Genomic DNA, 20,365 nt, shown 5'->3' on the forward strand with positions numbered 1-20,365 from the left:
AAAAATTCCATGAAGGAGCCGAGGTGGATTAACTTTTTGTTTTGGCAAAGTTTTGTGAAAATTCAAACACCACCAAAGTTGCTAGCAAAACAAAGAACGCTCTTACTATTGAAACTCTGACTCACGCATAACCATACAGACCACCAGTGTGGTAATATATGTGAGTGAATATATAAATTCATGCTCACCTGTGCTTCTGCCTTACTGGCCCTGATCAGCGTGATCAAGGCCAATAAGGGCAAAACATGTAGGTGAGAGTCAACCAGCAATAAAATTATACATCTGTGTTTTCCTCATGCTGGAGATTTTTTAATTACATAGCTTAACGCATGCAGGATGGAGGCTTGTGACAGGGCTGCACCTTTCTCAGTCAGGAAGCCCTACCTGCACGGCAGTCAACTGGTGGAATTTGAGTGACATAGGCACCGACCCCCCTCGACTGACACTGCTGCTTTCAACGCTGATGATCTGCGTCAATGGGAAAGGTGTCAATGTGAGTGTCTAGACAATGTCTTACATGGATTGAGGTACACTTACAGAGGAAGGACAAGAGGAAGATCTTTACAGCCTCTTCCTTTATCTTCTTTCTTCCTCAGCTTTCATATCTTGCTTTAGACTTCTGAGTCTGGTGCCGTCTTTTTCAGTGTCCTAAGACATTTTTTTAACAGATGTCGCTGCATTATACTTGATGAGATGGAGACAGGCATACTACACAGAGTTTGTGAACATTATATGTTGCCTTTTTCCTTCCACAGGAAGGACAGTTGGTGAGCAAAGAAGGAAATAAGGCATTCTGACAGAAAATAAGTGTCAGTCAGAAAAAAAACAGTTATCTTAACAGAGAAGGTGATCAGATGTAGAGTACAACTAGTTTATAGGTATTCCTGACTAGAAAGATGTATTTTTGCAGTGGTGTAGCCCTCAGAGGTGTTCAGTGATCCTGCTGAAGCAAGCCAGAAAAAAAGAACTGTCTCTGGCAGGTAACAGTCAGTACAAAGCAATGTGGGTATGGGTGCCTCCCTGGGGCCTTACTACACAAGCACCCCGGGCATTTGCACCTGCTTTTTGCAGCCCTGGGACACTTTGGTATCACAGAAGGGGGCCCTAGAAGGCAGAACACGCTGCCTTTAGGGCGGACGCGAACTCGTGCTGCCCTGGTGGCAGCACATTCGAGCAAAGCCACAATCTTCAGAATTTTAACAAAAGAATAGTCCCTTTCCCATAACTACAATGCTTAACATTAGGAATGCCAAAAAAATCCAGATGCTTTAGGAAACCAGTTACTCCCAATACCATGATGCCTTTTACTTGTAGTTGCCTTCTTCCAATCCCATGATGCGTTATATTGGTAGCTGTCTTATAGAGTCCATTCTTTTTTCTGGCTTATGACAGCAGGTTCTCAGAACACTGTGGGTGTTCTTATCCAGCATTTCTACCGAATTTCTTTTAGAAATCCTTCTTTACCATCTTCACTCAACTTCTTTTTTTTCATAGGAGTTTTAAAATTCCTACAGGTTTTGGCCTATTTCTTTCTGGTCACAATGCCTTAACTTTTGTGAATTGCTCTTCATGTGGAAAGAAAACAAGTCATCAGATTCCCATCAGCTGTATGTGATGTAACACCCTGCTTCCCATTCCACTACTGTGAATTCTATTCTAAAATGTCCAGATGGACTCCGAGTGAAAAGGAAGGTATCTTGCTGCGAGATAAGCTTGAAGACCTCAGAGCAAAGGAAAAGAAGAAAAACAGAAGGGTAATCAGGGAATCATCGACTTACACTGTGACCCAGCATTCACACCCGAAATGACTCGAAGTGAAAGTATCAGAGAGAGAAAATCCACGAGTGAAAATAAAAGCCCCATTCTCACTCCTCACATCATCACGGCTCTCAAGTGATGCAGAAGATCCTGATGTATAGTGTAGACCTAATTGCAGTTAGGAACAGAATCCCTCTTGATGTTAAAGCATCCTCATCACTCTGTCAGTAAAATCACTGATGTTGAGTCACTCAAAGTCTCAATGCAAACTTGTTCACCAGTTTACCATTTGACTCCAGTGCATTGAACGACGCACAAATAAATGTCAATACTTTCAATGCAGGCACATTCTTCAGTAGGAGAATCAGTCACACATAGGAAAATGCTGAGTTTACAATTATGTTTACTACGATGACTACTGCTGCTTCTGGGCATTATTCCTTCAGCTTTCCAAGGAATGGCATGCTTCAAACTACATTGAGACCACTACAGGTTTCACTGCCTCCAGCTTCAAAGGCAGTTATGATATCTAGACAGATTTCAAAATCAGAAAAAGTTTAAAACTCCCTATCCCCTCAAATTCCAATGGAGAACTAAGTTGAATTATCTTTCATAACCTATATGTCCTACCTGGGATTTGGATAGTTGTCAACCACTGTAAGCAAAGACATGAAAAGCCACCTTCTCTTTCTCCTCTTAGGTCTTCTGATAGGGATTTGGACACATCCTTTTTCTATATACCAACTTCCATCACAAGTTCATCTTCAAGAGTCTCAACAGTGGATGGCATCTCTACCTTCAAGGATGTTTTAATGTGAGGTGTGTCCAAACTTAACATCCCACTGGCGGCTCCCGCTGCTGTAGTGTTATTGTATAGAGAGACTCCCACCAAGAGCAGCATCTGGATTGCTGCACTTCCAAAATACTGTTCTCTAACTCTGGGCACTGCAAACCTTCTCCAAATGTATGGCATGATGAGTGGCAATCCACTTATGTTGAGAGAAAATCTTGGTACAGCCAGTTACTCAGTAAAGTTAAAGGAGGGCCTTTAGACTGGCAATTCCTCAACAACATTGACTCTGTCTACAAGTCAATCTCCAACATTGAAATCATAATATAAGTATAGGCTCTTCTTTACTTAGATGCAATTCACTTCCAATCCAGGCATTAGCAAATACCTTTCCAGGTGGGAATGAGCTATAAGATTCAGTGGAGTTAAAAAAAAAAAAGTGCAGAGGCATTTTTGCATGAGTTAATATACCTTAGATACAGTGTGCTTTAGGAAAATCCTTTGCAAGCACTCAAGCTATTTTCCAACAGTACTTCTGAAAACCTGTTATTTGCAGGTTTCTGGGAACACGTTTGGAAACCTTTTGGAAATTTGTAGTCCTAACAGCTAAACATTTGGAAACTGGCATGTGCAGACACCAAATTTCCTTTTTCTTGTTGATCGAGCTTTGGGCTGATACGATTACTCTCTCTTTTACATGCAGACATGAAAAACAGTAGAAAATAAAGACGAATCCTGCAAGATGAAGGTGACGAGCGAGAAAGAAGAGGAATGAAAATGTCACTTACCCAGTGTACATCTGTTCGTGGCATCAGTCGCTGTAGATTCGCATGTTTTGCAATAGCTCGCCATCTGGTGTTGGACCGGAGTGTTACAAGTTGTTTTTCTTCGAAGAAGTCTTTCGAGTCACGGGACCGAGTGACTCCTCCTTTTGTCTCCATTGCGCATGGGCGTCGACTCCATCTTCGATTGTTTTTCCCCGCAGAGGGTGAGGTAGGAGTTGAATTGTAGTAATAGTGCCCATGCAATGGAGTGACTAAGTATGTACCTATTTAAGGTTGAGATGATACATATACAAATAGTTGAAGGTAACTTCCAAACTGCTACAGGCTCCCGGGGAGGCGGGTGGGCACATGCGAATCTACAGCGACTGATGCCACGAACAGATGTACACTGGGTAAGTGACATTTTCAGTTCAATGGCATCTGTCGCTGTAGATACGCATGCTTTGCATAGACTAGTAAGCAGTTATCTCCCCAAAAGCGGTGGCTCAGCCTGTAGGAGTGGAAGTAGTTTGAAATAATGTTCTTAATACGGCTTGACCTACTGTGGCTTGTTGTGCGGATAACACATCTACACAGTAGTGCTTGGTGAATGTGTGAGGCGTAGACCATGTGGCTGCCTTACATATTTCTTGCATTGGGATGTTTCCTAGAAAGGCCATGGTAGCACCCTTCTTTCTGGTTGAGTGTGCCCTTGGTGTAATGGGCAGCTGTCGTTTAGCTTTAAGGTAGCAGATTTGGATGCATTTAACTATCCATCTGGCTATACCTTGTTTTGATATTGGGTTTCCTGCATGAGGTTTTTGAAATGCAATAAATAGTTGTTTAGTCTTTCTGATGTTCTTTGTTCTGTCAATGTAATACATTTGTGCTCTTTTGACATCTAATGTATGTAGTGCCCTTTCAGCTACGGTATCTGGCTGTGGAAAGAACACTGGAAGTTCCACTGTTTGATTTAGATGGAACGGTGAAATAATCTTTGGCAAAAATTTAGGATTAGTCCTTAGGACGACCTTATTCTTGTGTAGTTGTATAAAAGGTTCTTGTATTGTAAACGCCTGAATCTCGCTTACTCTTCTTAGGGAAGTAATGGCGATGAGAAATGCAACCTTCCAGGTTAGGAACTGTATTTCGCAGGAGTGCATGGGTTCAAAAGGTGGACCCATAAGTCTAGTTAGGACAACATTTAGGTTCCATGAAGGAACAGGTGGTGTTCTTGGTGGTATAATTCTCCTAAGGCCCTCCATGAATGCTTTAATGACTGGTATCTTATATAGGGAAGTTGAATAGGTAGTCTGCAGGTATGCAGATATTGCTGCAAGGTGTATTTTAATGGAAGAGAAAGCCAGGTTAGATTTTTGTAAGTGAAGCAAGTAGCCCACTACATGTTCTGGAGTTGTGTGTAAAGGTTGTATTTGATTAATATGGCAGTAGCAAACAAACCTCTTCCATTTACTTGCATAGCAGTGCCTGGTGGATGGCCTTCTGGCTTGCTTTATGACTTCCATACATTCTTGGGTAAGTTGTAAGTGCCCGAATTCTAGGATCTCAGGAGCCAGATTGCTAGATTCAGCGATGCTGGATCTGGGTGTCTGATCTTTTGGTTGTGTTGTGTCAACAGATCTGGCCTGTTGGGCAATTTGATGTAGGGTACTACTGATAGGTCTAGCAGCGTTGTGTACCAGGGTTGCCTTGCCCAAGTTGGTGCTATCAATATGAGTTTGAGTTTGTTTTGACTGAGTTTGTTTACCAGGTAAGGAAGGAGAGGGAGAGGAGGAAAAGCGTAAGCAAATATCCCTGACCAGTTCATCTATAGGGCATTGCCTAGGGACTGTTTGTGTGGGTATCTGGATGCGAAGTTTTGGCATTTTGCGTTCTCCTTCGTCGCAAACAAGTCTATTTGAGGTGTTCCCCAGAGTTTGAAATAGTTGTTCAGAATTTGGGGGTGAATTTCCCATTCGTGGACCTGTTGGTGATCTCGAGAGAGGTTGTCTGCGAGTTGATTTTGGATCCCTGGTATAAATTGTGCTATTAGGCGAATTTGGTTGTGAATTGCCCAACGCCAATTTTTTTGTGCTAGCAGGCTTAACTGCGTGGAGTGTGTCCCCCCTTGCTTGTTTAGATAATACATTGTTGTCATGTTGTCTGTCTTGACGAGAATGTATTTGTGAACTATTATTGGTTGGAAAGCTTTTAGTGCTTGAAAAACTGCTAGTAGTTCTAGGTGATTTATATGCAGTTTTGTTTGATGTACTTTCCATTGTCCTTGTATGCTGTGTTGATCGAGGTGTGCTCCCCACCCTGTCATGGAAGCATCTGTTGTTATTACGTATTGTGGCACTGGGTCTTGGAAAGGCCGCCCCTTGTTTAAATTTATGTTGTTCCACCACAGAAGCGAGAGGTAAGTTTGGCGGTCTATTAACACTAGATCTAGAAGATGACCCTGTGCTTGAGACCACTGTGATGCTAGGCACTGTTGTAAGGGCCTCATGTGCAGTCTTGCGTTTGGGACAATGGCTATGCATGAAGACATCATGCCTAGGAGTTGTAATATCATCTTTGCTTGTATCTTTTATGTTGGATACATGCGTTGTATGATGGTGTTGAAATTTTGAATTCTTTGGGGACTTGGAGTGGCTACTCCTTTTGTTGTGTCTATTATGGCTCCTAGGTATTGTTGTACCTTGCACGGCAGAATGTTGGATTTCGTGAAGTTGACGGTGAACCCTAGTTTGAAGAGGGTTTGTATGATCTGATTTGTGTGATTTGAGCACTCTATTAACGAATGGGCCTTGATTAGCCAGTCGTCTAGATATGGGAACACATGTATTTGCTGCCTTCTGATGTGTGCAGCGACTACCGCTAGACATTTGGTAAAGACTCTTGGTGCGGTTGTTAATCCGAAAGGCAGTACCTTGAATTGGTAATGTATTCCTTTGAATACAAACCTTAGGTATTTCCTGTGCGATGGGTGTATCGGTATATGGAAATACGCGTCCTTGAGGTCTAAAGTTGACATGTAGTCGTGTAGTTTTAGCAATGGTAATACTTCTTGTAGTGTGACCATGTGAAAGTGGTCTGATTTGATGAATGTGTTCACTATTCTGAGGTCTAGGATTGGTCTCAGCGTTTTGTCCTTCTTTGGTATCAGAAAGTACAGTGAGTAAACTCCTGTGTTTATTTGTGTGTTTGGCACTAATTCGATTGCATTCTTTTGCAATAGTGCCTGCACTTCTATCTCCAGGAGATTGGAATGATGTTTTGTTAAATTTTGTGCTTTTGGTGGTATGTTTGGAGGGAATTGTAGAAATTCTATGCAATAACCATGTTGGATAATTGCTAGAACCCAAGTGCCTGTAGTGATTTCCTCCCATGCTTTGTAATAATGACTTATTCTTCCCCCCACTGGTGTTGTGTGGAGGGGGTGAGTGACATGTGAGTCACTGCTTAGTAGTAGGGGTTTTGGGGCTTTGAAATTTTCCTCTATTCCTAGGGAATTGCCCTCCTCTATATTGTCCCCGAAAACCTCCTCTGTACTGTCCCTGGTAACTGGACGGTGTTGCCTGTGAGGTGCTGGCTTGTGTGCTTTGACCCCGAAACCCCCCTCTAAAGGGTGTTTTACGGAATGTGCTGTAATTCCCTCTGCTCTGCGGGGAGTAGAGTGCGCCCATGGCTTTAGCAGTGTCCGTGTCTTTTTTGAGTTTCTCAATCGCTGTGTCCACTTCTGGACCGAACAGTTCTTTTTCGTTAAAAGGCATATTGAGAACTGCTTGCTGAATCTCTGGTTTAAATCCAGACGTTCGGAGCCATGCATGCCTTCTGATAGTTACGGATGTATTAACTGTCCGTGCAGCTGTATCTGCAGCGTCCATGGAGGAGCGGATTAGGTTGTTGGAAATGGTCTGTCCCTCCTCAACCACTTGTTTTGCCCTATTTTGTAGGTCCTTGGGCAGATGGTCAATGAGATGTTGCATCTCATCCCAATGGGCTCTGTCATAGCGCGCAAGTAGTGCCTGGGAGTTAGCGATGCGCCACTGGTTTGCAGCTTGTGCTGCGACTCTTTTACCAGCTGCATCGAACTTGCGGCTTTCTTTATCTGGGGGTGGTGCATCTCCAGATGTGTGGGAGTTGGCCCTTTTCCTAGCTGCTCCTACAACGACAGAGTCTGGTGGCAGCTGTGTAGTGATGAAAGCCGGGTCTGTAGGAGGCGCCTTATACTTTTTTTCCACTCTTGGTGTGATTGCCCTACTTTTGACCGGCTCCTTAAAGATTTCTTTTGCGTGCCGGAGCATACCAGGGAGCATAGGCAGGCTTTGGTAGGAGCTGTGGGTGGAGGAGAGTGTGTTGAATAAAAAGTCATCCTCGACCTGTTCTGAGTGGAGGCTTACATTGTGAAATTGTGCTGCTCTAGCCACCACTTGAGAATACGCAGTGCTGTCCTCTGGTGGAGATGGCTTCGTAGGGTATGCCTCCGGACTGTTATCTGACACTGGGGCGTCGTATAAGTCCCATGCGTCTTGATCTTGGTCACCCTGGCTCATGGTGGTGTGAGCTGGGGAATGTGATGGAGTTTGTGCTGGTGAGACGTTAATCACAGGTGGAGGAAAGGGTGGTGGGGTAACTTTTTTCACCACTTTTGTTTGTGGTGTTTGTTCAGTTTGGAACTCCAATCTTCTCTTTCTTCTAATAGGGGGAAGGGTGCTTATTTTTCCTGTCCCCTGCTGTATGAAAATACGCTTTTGCGTATGGTCTACATCCGTTGAGTGTAGTTCTTCCCCAAACCTATGCTTTTGCATTTGGGAGGTTAGCGAGTGCTCTTCTGTATAAGAGCCTGAAACTGGGTCGGTTGCAGTTTGTTTCGGCACCGAAACCCTGTCTGCATCTTTTTTCGGCTCCGAGATGACTTTTTTCTTTTTCGGGGCCGAAACCTCTCGGCGTCGATCTTCTTCGGTGCCGCTGTCTCGGCGTCGAGCCGTGTCTACACCGGTATCTCGGTGTCGATGCTTGTCTCCAGCACTTTCTCGGTCCCGAGAAGGCTGCGTGCCGGTGTCTCGACCGGAGTCGGACGATCTCGGCACTGTTTGGGCCTTTTTCGGTGCAGACGGTCGGTCACCGAATTTATGGGTCGAGCCATGGCCTGATGGCAGTGGCGTCCCCTGGGCCTTGTAAATCTTCTTTTGAGTGGTTTTCGACGTCCTACTCACGGTTTGTGTATCGTCGAATCCTTCGGAGTCCGATTCTTGGATCGAAAAGGATCCCTCCTCTTCTTGTTCCTCGAACTCCCGGTGGGCTGTCGGCGCAGACGCCATCTGAAGTCTTCTGGCTCGACGGTCTCGGAGAGTTTTTCGGGACCGGAACGCACGACAGGCCTCGCAGGTGTCTTCGCTGTGCTCAGGTGACAGGCACAGGTTGCAGACCAAGTGTTGGTCTGTATAGGGGTATTTATTGTGGCATTTGGGACAGAAAAGGAACGGGGTCCGTTCCATCGGCGTTCTTCTGCACGCGGTCGGGCCGACCAGGCCCCGACGGGGGATCGAAAAAATTACCCCGAAGGGCCCCGGAGCTCTTCGATCTTAGACGCGGTGTTGAATCTAACTACGCCGACCCCGAACGCAACAATACCGACGAAAATCTTCTGAAATTAGCTATTTTTCCGTTCCGAAACTCGGAGCGACAGGAACACGTCCGAACCCGATGGCGGAAAAAAAACAATCGAAGATGGAGTCGACGCCCATGCGCAATGGAGACAAAAGGAGGAGTCACTCGGTCCCGTGACTCGAAAGACTTCTTCGAAGAAAAACTTGTAACACTCCGGCCCAACACCAGATGGCGAGTGTAAAGAAATGGCTCCCTGTTGCAGTTACCCCCCACTTTTTGCCTGATACTGATGCTGACTTGACTGAGAAGTGTGCTGGGACCCTGCTAACCAGGCCCCAGCACCAGTGTTCCTTCACCTAAAAGGTACCATTGTATCCACAATTGGCACACCCTGGCATTCAGATAAGTCCCTTGTAACTGGTACTTCTAGTACCAAGGGCCCTGATGCCAAGAAAGGTCTCTAAGGGCTGCAGCATGTCTTATGCCACCCTAGAGACCCCTCACTCAGCACAGACACACTGCTTACAAGCCTGTGTGTGCTAGTGAGAACAAAATGAGTAAGTCGACATGGCACTCCCCTCAGGGTGCCATGCCAGCCTCTCACTGCCTATGCAGTATAGGTAAGACACCCCTCTAGCAGGCCTTACAGCCCTAAGGCAGGGTGCACTATACCATAGGTGAGGGTACCACTGCATGAGCACTGTGCCCCTACAGTGTCTAAACAAAACCTTAGACATTGTAAGTGCAGGGTAGCCATAAGAGTATATGGTCTGGGAGTCTGTTTTACACGAACTCCACAGCACCATAATGGCTACACTGAAAACTGGGAAGTTTGGTATCAAACTTTTCAGCACAATAAATGCACACTGATGCCAGTGTACATTTTATTGTAGAATACACCACAGAGGGCACCTTAGAGGTGCCCCCTGAAACTTAACCAACTATCTGTGTAGGCTGACTGGTTCCAGCAGCCTGCCACACTAGAGACATGTTGCTGGCCCCATGGGGAGAGTGCCTTTGTCACTCTGAGGCCAGTAACAAAGCCTGCACTGGGTGGAGATGCTAACACCTCCCCCAGGCAGGAGCTGTGACACCTGGCGGTGAGCCTCAAAGGCTCACCCCTTTGTCACAGCCCAGCAGGGCACTCCAGCTTAGTGGAGTTGCCCGCCCCCTCCGGCCACGGCCCCCACTTTTGGCGGCAAGGCTGGAGGGAACAAAGAAAGCAACAAGGAGGAGTCACTGGCCAGTCAGGACAGCCCCTAAGGTGTCCTGAGCTGAAGTGACTCTAACTTTTAGAAATCCTCCATCTTGCAGATGGAGGATTCCCCCAATAGGGTTAGGATTGTGACCCCCTCCCCTTGGGAGGAGGCACAAAGAGGGTGTACCCACCCTCAGGGCTAGTAGCCATTGGCTACTAACCCCCCAGACCTAAACACGCCCTTAAATTTAGTATTTAAGGGCTACCCTGAACCCTAGAAAATTAGATTCCTGCAACTACAAGAAGAAGGACTGCCTAGCTGAAAACCCCTGCAGAGGAAGACCAGAAGACGACAACTGCCTTGGCTCCAGAAACTCACCGGCCTGTCTCCTGCCTTCCAAAGATCCTGCTCCAGCGACGCCTTCCAAAGGGACCAGCGACCTCGACATCCTCTGAGGACTGCCCCTGCTTCGAAAAGACAAGAAACTCCCGAGGACAGCGGACCTGCTCCAAGAAAGGCTGCAACTTTGTTTCCAGCAGCCTTGAAAGAACCCTGCAAGCTCCCCGCAAGAAGCGTGAGACTTGCAACACTGCACCCGGCGACCCCGACTCGGCTGGTGGAGATCCAACACCTCAGGAGGGACCCCAGGACTACTCTGATACTGTGAGTACCAAAACCTGTCCCCCCTGAGCCCCCACAGCGCACCCTGCAGAGGGAATCCCAAGGCTTCCCCTGACCGCGACTCTTTGAATCCAAAGTCCCGACGCCTGGGAGAGACCCTGCACCCGCAGCCCCCAGGACCTGAAGGACCGGACTTTCACTGGAGAAGTGACCCCCAGGAGTCCCTCTCCCTTGCCCAAGTGGAGGTTTCCCCGAGGAATCCCCCCCCTTGCCTGCCTGCAGCGCTGAAGAGATCCCGAGATCTCTCATAGACTAACATTGCGAACCCGACGCCTGTTTCTACACTGCACCCGGCCGCCCCCGCGCTGCTGAGGGTGAAATTTCTGTGTGGGCTTGTGTCCCCCCCGGTGCCCTACAAAACCCCCCTGGTCTGCCCTCCGAAGACGCGGGTACTTACCTGCAAGCAGACCGGAACCGGGGCACCCCCTTCTCTCCATTCTAGCCTATGTGTTTTGGGCACCACTTTGAACTCTGCACCTGACCGGCCCTGAGCTGCTGGTGTGGTGACTTTGGGTTTGCTCTGAACCCCCAACGGTGGGCTACCTTGGACCAAGAACTGAACCCTGTAAGTGTCTTACTTACCTGGTAAAACTAACCAAAACTTACCTCCCCTAGGAACTGTGAAAATTGCACTAAGTGTCCACTTTTAAAACAGCTATTTGTCAATAACTTGAAAAGTATACATGCAATTTTGATGATTTGAAGTTCCTAAAGTACTTACCTGCAATACCTTTCGAATGAGATATTACATGTAGAATTTGAACCTGTGGTTCTTAAAATAAACTAAGAAAAGATATTTTTCTATATAAAAACCTATTGGCTGGATTTGTCTCTGAGTGTGTGTACCTCATTTATTGTCTATGTGTATGTACAACAAATGCTTAACACTACTCCTTGGATAAGCCTACTGCTCGACCACACTACCACAAAATAGAGCATTAGTATTATCTATTTTTACCACTATTTTACCTCTAAGGGGAACCCTTGGACTCTGTGCATGCTATTCCTTACTTTGAAATAGCACATACAGAGCCAACTTCCTACATTGGTGGATCAGCGGTGGGGTACAAGACTTTGCATTTGCTGGACTACTCAGCCAATACCTGATCACACGACAAATTCCAAAATTGTCATTAGAAATTCATTTTTGCAATTTGAAATTTTTCTAAATTCTTAAAAGTCCTGCTAGGGCCTTGTGTGTTAAGTCCCTGTTTAGCATTGTCTTTTAGAGTTTAAAAGGTTGTTAAAAGTTTGAAATTAGATTCTAGAAACAGTTTTAGATTCTTTAAAAAGTCTTCCAACTTTTAGCAAAATAATGTCTGATACAGAGAGGAATGTGGTGGAACTCGACACCACACCTTACCTCCATCTTAAGATGAGGGAGCTAAGGTCTCTCTGTAATATAAAGAAAATAACCATTGGCTCCAGACCTACCAAAATTCAGCTCCAGGAGCTGTTGGCAGAGTTTGAAAAAGCCAACCCCTCTGAGGATGACTTCACAGAGGAAGAAATTAGTGACTTGGAGGGCAATTCCCCCCTTCCAGTCCTAAATAGGGAGACCAGGGCCTCTCAAGCCCTGTCTCCAAAAATGATAGTCAGAAATGTTGCTTCCCTCACAGGAGGGTCCAGCATTTCTGAAATCACTGAGGATGCTCTCAGTGAAGATGACCCCCTGTTAGCCAGGATGGTCAAAAGATTGGCTTTGGAAAAGCAGCTCCTAGCCATAGAAAGGGAAAGAAAAGAGATGGGCCTAGGTCCCATTGATGGTGGCAGCAACTTAAATAGGGTCAGAGATTCTCCGGACATCCTAAAAATCCCCAAAGGGATTGTAACAAAATATGAAGCTGGTGATGACATCACCAAATGGTTCACAGCTTTTGAGAGGGCTTGTGTAACCAGAAAAGTGAACAGATCTCACTGGGGTGCTCTCCTTTGGGAAATGTTCACTGGAAAGTGTAGGGATAGACTCCTCACACTCTCTGGAAAAGATGCAGAATCTTATGACCTCATGAAGGGTACCCTGATTGAGGGCTTTGGATTCTCCACTGAGGAGTATAGAATTAGATTCAGGGGGGCTCAAAAATCCTCGAGCCAGACCTGGGTTGATTTTGTAGACTACTCAGTAAAAACACTGGATGGTTGGTTAACTGGAAATGAAGTGTGTGACTATGTTGGGCTTTATAATTTGTTTATGAAAGAACACATTTTAAGTAACTGCTTCAATGAAAAGTTGCATCAGTATCTGGTAGACCTAGGTCCAATTTCTCCCCAAGAATTGGGAAAGAAGGCAGACCACTGGGTCAAGACTAGGGTAACCAAAACTTCCACTGGGGGTGACCAAAAGAAAGGGGTTACAAAAACTCCCCAGGAGAAAGTGGGTGACACTAGAAACAAAGAAAAAGAGTCCTCTGTAGGCCCCCAAAAACCAGAACAGGTGGGTGGGCCCCAAGACACAACCCAAAACAAAGGTGGGTACCAGGGTAAGAACTGGGATGCCACTAAGGCATGGTGCCACAACTGTAAACAGTCTGGGCACCACACCAAGGACACTTCTTGTCCCAAAAACAAACCACAGAACAAAATTCCAGGGGTAACCAGTGTAGCCATGGGAGATGACTCCTCAGATGAGGAGGTCTTCCTAGCCTTCAACTGGAAACAGGGCCCAACAGGTGAGTTGGAGATTCCAGAGGGAAGTAGACACTTCCACCACCTACTGGTGAATGGAATCCCAACCACTGCCCTGAGAGACACTTGTGCCAGTCACACTATTGTGCATGACAGGCTGGTGCTCTCAAACCAGTACATCCCAGGTGAGACTGCCAGGGTAAGAGTTAGCCTAGACAGGGTCACTAAGAGGCCTGTGGCTTTAGTGCCCATAGAAGTGGGTGGCACTCTTAGCTGGAGAAGGGTAGTAGTCAGTACAGACCTCCCCCTTGATTGTCTCCTTGGAAATGACTACCCAGAGGTTAGTCAGAGCCCAAGAGAGGAACTGGTCCAGTGCCAGTCCTCTCCCAAGGATTTTGGAAGTCCTGCCTCTGCAGTAAATGCAAGCAGGCCCCAGAAGAAGAAGAAAAGAAAACAGAGTAGGAAGGGTGGACAACCTTTAGCCAAGGTTACAGCAAGCCAAGGAGATTCTGCTCCAGTAGGGGAGAACTCCAAAAATAGCCCTGATAAAGTCCAACCTGACCCACAAGAAGTCCTGGCTAGTCAGGCAACTGTTAAACCTGAGTGGGTGGCTCCTCAGCTAACAGAAGAAAGAGTGGAAGAAGGGTGTTTACTACAAGATGTGGTAACCCCCCACTCTAATACAGCAGACAGGCAACCTGAACCCAAAGAGGCCTGTAACTTAGCCCCTTCCCTTTTAGGTGAAGAGCTAAAGGTGTGGTTCTGGGCACTGACAGCTGTCAGTGGCCTCTGCTGGGTGTTAGCCTTTATGGCTGCACTATCCTTAGCATGGTGGTCTGACCCCATGCCAAATAGCAAGTTAGGCCCCCTGACCCTATTGGTCATGGTGGGGTTACTCCAGCTCTGGGTAACCTCTCTGGGTAAGCTAGGGGTGACCCTGGCCAAGATAAGGTTAGCAGAGGTGGACACCTCTAAGACCAAAATAGAAAGAATGGGTGGAGACATTGAAGAGGCAGACAAGAGGCAATTCAGACTAGGTCCTATCACTGTGGAAGTGGGTCAGTTCCCCAAAGGGAATGACCTGAACAGAAGGATGTAAGGCAGAGTAGGCCCTGCAACTAACCAGCCTATTTCTCCTACTCTTCCTCGCCTGACAGACTAGGAAGACTCTCCCAGCTTGGGCTGAGTCTCCTGGCCTGTGGGCTGGGGGGGGCTTGTGTAAAGAAATGGCTCCCTGTTGTAGTTACCCCCCACTTTTTGCCTGATACTGATGCTGACTTGACTGAGAAGTGTGCTGGGACCCTGCTAACCAGGCCCCAGCACCAGTGTTCCTTCACCTAAAAGGTACCATTGTATCCACAATTGGCACACCCTGGCATTCAGATAAGTCCCTTGTAACTGGTACTTCTAGTACCAAGGGCCCTGATGCCAAGAAAGGTCTCTAAGGGCTGCAGCATGTCTTATGCCACCCTAGAGACCCCTCACTCAGCACAGACACACTGCTTACAAGCCTGTGTGTGCTAGTGAGAACAAAATGAGTAAGTCGACATGGCACTCCCCTCAGGGTGCCATGCCAGCCTCTCACTGCCTATGCAGTATAGGTAAGACACCCCTCTAGCAGGCCTTACAGCCCTAAGGCAGGGTGCACTATACCATAGGTGAGGGTACCAGTGCATGAGCACTGTGCCCCTACAGTGTCTAAACAAAACCTTAGACATTGTAAGTGCAGGGTAGCCATAAGAGTATATGGTCTGGGAGTCTGTTTTACACGAACTCCACAGCACCATAATGGATACACTGAAAACTGGGAAGTTTGGTATCAAACTTTTCAGCACAATAAATGCACACTGATGCCAGTGTACATTTTATTGTAGAATACACCACAGAGGGCACCTTAGAGGTGCCCCCTGAAACTTAACCAACTATCTGTGTAGGCTGACTGGTTCCAGCAGCCTGCCACACTAGAGACATGTTGCTGGCCCCCTGGGGAGAGTGCCTTTGTCACTCTGAGGCCAGTAACAAAGCCTGCACTGGGTGGAGATGCTAACACCTCCCCCAGGCAGGAGCTGTGACACCTGGCGGTGAGCCTCAAAGGCTCACCCCTTTGTCACAGCCCAGCAGGGCACTCCAGCTTAGTGGAGTTGCCCGCCCCCTCCGGCCACGGCCCCCACTTTTGGCGGCAAGGCTGGAGGGAACAAAGAAAGCAACAAGGAGGAGTCACTGGCCAGTCAGGACAGCCCCTAAGGTGTCCTGAGCTGAAGTGACTCTAACTTTTAGAAATCCTCCATCTTGCAGATGGAGGATTCCCCCAATAGGGTTAGGATTGTGACCCCCTCCCCTTGGGAGGAGGCACAAAGAGGGTGTACCCACCCTCAGGGCTAGTAGCCATTGGCTACTAACCCCCCAGACCTAAACACGCCCTTAAATTTAGTATTTAAGGGCTACCCTGAACCCTAGAAAATTAGATTCCTGCAACTACAAGAAGAAGGACTGCCTAGCTGAAAACCCCTGCAGAGGAAGACCAGAAGACGACAACTGCCTTGGCTCCAGAAACTCACCGGCCTGTCTCCTGCCTTCCAAAGATCCTGCTCCAGCGACGCCTTCCAAAGGGACCAGCGACCTCGACATCCTCTGAGGACTGCCCCTGCTTCGAAAAGACAAGAAACTCCCGAGGACAGCGGACCTGCTCCAAGAAAGGCTGCAACTTTGTTTCCAGCAGCCTTGAAAGAACCCTGCAAGCTCCCCGCAAGAAGCGTGAGACTTGCAACACTGCACCCGGCGACCCCGACTCGGCTGGTGGAGATCCAACACCTCAGGAGGGACCCCAGGACTACTCTGATACTGTGAGTACCAAAACCTGTCCCCCCTGAGCCCCCACAGCGCAGCCTGCAGAGGGAATCCCGAGGCTTCCCCTGACCGCGACTCTTTGAATCCAAAGTCCCGACGCCTGGGAGAGACCCTGCACCCGCAGCCCCCAGGACCTGAAGGACCGGACTTTCACTGGAGAAGTGACCCCCAGGAGTCCCTCTCCCTTGCCCAAGTGGAGGTTTCCCCGAGGAATCCCCCCCCTGGCCTGCCTGCAGCGCTGAAGAGATCCCGAGATCTCTCATAGACTAACATTGCGAACCCGACGCCTGTTTCTACACTGCACCCGGCCGCCCCCGCGCTGCTGAGGGTGAAATTTCTGTGTGGGCTTGTGTCCCCCCCGGTGCCCTACAAAACCCCCCTGGTCTGCCCTCCGAAGACGCGGGTACTTACCTGCAAGCAGACCGGAACCGGGGCACCCCCTTCTCTCCATTCTAGCCTATGTGTTTTGGGCACCACTTTGAACTCTGCACCTGACCGGCCCTGAGCTGCTGGTGTGGTGACTTTGGGGTTGCTCTGAACCCCCAACGGTGGGCTACCTTGGACCAAGAACTGAACCCTGTAAGTGTCTTACTTACCTGGTAAAACTAACCAAAACTTACCTCCCCTAGGAACTGTGAAAATTGCACTAAGTGTCCACTTTTAAAACAGCTATTTGTCAATAACTTGAAAAGTATACATGCAATTTTGATGATTTGAAGTTCCTAAAGTACTTACCTGCAATACCTTTCGAATGAGATATTCCATGTAGAATTTGAACCTGTGGTTCTTAAAATAAACTAAGAAAATATATTTTTCTATATAAAAACCTATTGGCTGGATTTGTCTCTGAGTGTGTGTACCTCATTTATTGTCTATGTGTATGTACAACAAATGCTTAACACTACTCCTTGGATAAGCCTACTGCTCGACCACACTACCACAAAATAGAGCATTAGTATTATCTATTTTTACCACTATTTTACCTCTAAGGGGAACCCTTGGACTCTGTGCATGCTATTCCTTACTTTGAAATAGCACATACAGAGCCAACTTCCTACAGCGAGCTATTGCAAAACATGCGTATCTACAGCGACAGATGCCATCGAACATAACGTTTTAGGGTGAACATTTAATTGGGTATCCTTCTCATTTGCATCAAACTTTAGGAAAAATATTTTACAAAAACGTAGCAGTGCAACTGGAATGTTAACTTATTTGAAGCACCAATTTTGACCATGACATCGGACAACAGTTTTAGTTATGGGTTGGTCATGTGGCTACAAGAGCACACTTTTCAGTGAGCTCGAATATTATGCAACTCCAATCACTCTTCTCAAAATTAAGTCCAAGATTTTAAGTAATGTAAGGCGCAAACATTTAAATGTGTATTCTAAAACTTACTGATAGTTGTGAAGACACTAGTGAAACAAAAGTAATCCACAGCATTGAGGGAGAGAAGGTGATATAGAAATTGCTCTTTCTCTTCTTCGCAGCGCAAAAAGGCATATCGTTTGTACAGCTTCCTGTGAATTGGAAAGACAGACTAGTTACTTGCAAGACAACACCTTTATTCAAACAATGCAATGATCACAATTTCTTGTTCCATCGTATAAACATTTGCATCAGAGTCAATGTATACTGGAAGGGAGAGCCTAGGATTTAGTATAACTTTCAGGTTGCATGTTTGTCCTTTTAGTTTATGCCTTTTTCCTCCTACTGAAGTCAGTGAATAAGGGACCAATTTAATGCTCACAAGAGTCATTTACTGTTTCTTTGAAAAGGAAGCCAGTGTCACTTCAGTCAAAGTCAGTTTAAAAGATTCCAGGTTAAAAAGAACTCAATGGGCATCTGTATAGGAGAAAACTGAAAATGGTTTTCCTGCTTCAGTTTAAATTATATTGTTGACATTCTGAAAGTGGCAGACAAACAGATGAGACTCAGAAGGAGGCAAACCGCATGGCTGAAGTACGTTGCACTTATTCACAGTGCTGTAGTTATAATACACTGGCGCCTGGCCTCCGTGTGGCTGCATAGCTGCAAGTGAGAGTGAAAAGACGAATGTTTGGTTGTAAGTTAATAGATGAGTGCTTGGTTGTTAGTGGATGGATATGTGCTTGGGTAGGGATGGACGATGTAATCATTGGAGAAGTGTGTATGAATATACACAGCAGTGAGTAATAGCTGTTAGGAGTAAGTAGGTATAGTTGCAAGAGTAGCAGTACGGAGGAGTAGTAATTTGTAAAATAAACACTATGCATAAGTTAGAGTAAGAATGAAGTGAACTTTGAGAAAGCAGCTAGAAGTAGAGGACAAATAATTGGTGGAGCAGTAGAATAAGCACACAGAATGCTTACTGGCTTCGAGTGAACACCAGATAAAAGGTCTTCACACCCAAGAACTGTACAATTATTATACAAGTATTCAATCATTCTCCCTCGATATAAAATTGTTCTGTAGGAAGCAGTTGTTTCATATTGCAGTGAACATAAGCCGGAAGCTGTAGAATTGAGAGTAGGCTTAAGCATAAGTATGTAGGAGGAATTGAAGGAAAGAGTAGGAATAATATTAAGTACTGTAAATGCATTAGGAGCATAGCACCCAAGTATCTAGGCTCTAGGTGCACGATTACTTTGAGATGTTGAATGACAGAATTTGGGAGCAAAAATATCTGAAAAGTTGGATGAAACCATGTCTATCCAAAGTTCCACGTCTTGACTCGGATGGTGGCCTTCCTTAATGATGCACAGAATTATATAGGGAGTTAGATTAACCTATCCAAGTCCAAATTTCTATTGTTACAACCTGCTACTCCAATGCTCTAGGGACCAGCTGACGTCCTTCAGAAATATACTTATAATAAATACAAACATGGTCACTCGGGGGAAGTAAATATCTAGACTTCCATGACAATTATAAATATTTAAGAACTGGATATGAATATCCTTACTGCGGAATTATATCTATTACTTTTATCCGCAAACAGAAATGATTATTACTTATCTCCTTAAACACAAAACAATTCAAGCAGAAACAAAATATATATATATATATATATATATATATACAGGTGCTCCCCTAAAATAACGGCGAGGTGAAAGTGAGTAATGTGATATTAAAGTGCCAGAGTGTTTATATACAATATATACAAAATGTGGTTTAAGATTATATATACAAAAGTGAACTTCAACCAGACCCAGTTACTCTAGGTGTCTTGAAGTCACCCTATCTATTCAATCCACATATAATATAGTTTCGACCCTTTGAAAAGACGTAAAACAATCCACAGGTCATCATCAGGAATGAAATATTCTTTTAAACAGTAGCATCTAAATAAAAGTGAAATAAACATCCCTTTAGTAATCATCTCAAACAATCTCCAACATAAAATTAAAATTCAATTACACATTGGTGGATATAAATTACCCATGTGTCACTCCACTATTGTTCAGGGTTTTAACCACAGACTTCCATAAATGATTCTTAGTAATTTAGAGCAAAACCGTCATTATTTCTCTGTAGCAAAATCAGATCGAGCAACTTTCAATATTTTGACCAATCGCTAGATATCTAATTTAACATTTATTGGATTATAGAAATGTAGTAACCAATTCTTGTTCAAAATATTTCTCTTTAGTTTATATTCTCAAAAGTAATTATTAAAAAATTGTTGGATTTTATCTAAACCCAAAACTTTGATGTCATTACTTACATAAATTTCGATTTTACCAGCAAATTGTCTTTTAATTGCTCAAACTTCTTAAGCTGCAGGACACGTAGCTAAATGTAAATATTCCACTTAGTTTCGCTCTGTAAATAATTATTATTAAATGTAAGGCTTTTTCAAAATATTAAGAAATTAACTAAATCTATCACTTGGCTCAATTAATTCCACTACACTCAATGGTTTATTTAAGTGTTTGTAAGACGCCCTCCGGCAGTCTGCAAGTGTTTGTTTGAGAAAACAAAACTAATTGTGTTCACCACTTAAACAGTGGCAAAAAGTTCACTTTTCCATAAATCGTATTACTTCTTATACACCAATCCCGTTAGCAAAGTAACACTATAATTTAAACTTCCTTCGCCTA

At 45.4% G+C, this 20,365-nt stretch overlaps 1 protein-coding gene across 4 annotated transcripts in view; it reads right to left on the reverse strand.

Annotated features, from left to right (window-relative positions):
- DENND5B (DENN domain containing 5B) overlaps positions 1-20,365 on the reverse strand; it is a 517,562-nt gene that overhangs the window by 143,252 nt on the left and 353,945 nt on the right. For all 4 annotated transcript variants that reach the window (XM_069228198.1, XM_069228199.1, XM_069228197.1 and 1 more), the window contains one exon: positions 17,682-17,803. In XM_069228198.1, the coding sequence (XP_069084299.1) occupies positions 17,682-17,803 (122 nt within the window). The remainder of the gene's footprint in view (positions 1-17,681; positions 17,804-20,365) is intronic.

Source organism: Pleurodeles waltl, chromosome 4_1, assembly GCF_031143425.1.
Source record: "Pleurodeles waltl isolate 20211129_DDA chromosome 4_1, aPleWal1.hap1.20221129, whole genome shotgun sequence".
In the NCBI taxonomy this organism is placed as follows: domain Eukaryota; kingdom Metazoa; phylum Chordata; class Amphibia; order Caudata; family Salamandridae; genus Pleurodeles; species Pleurodeles waltl.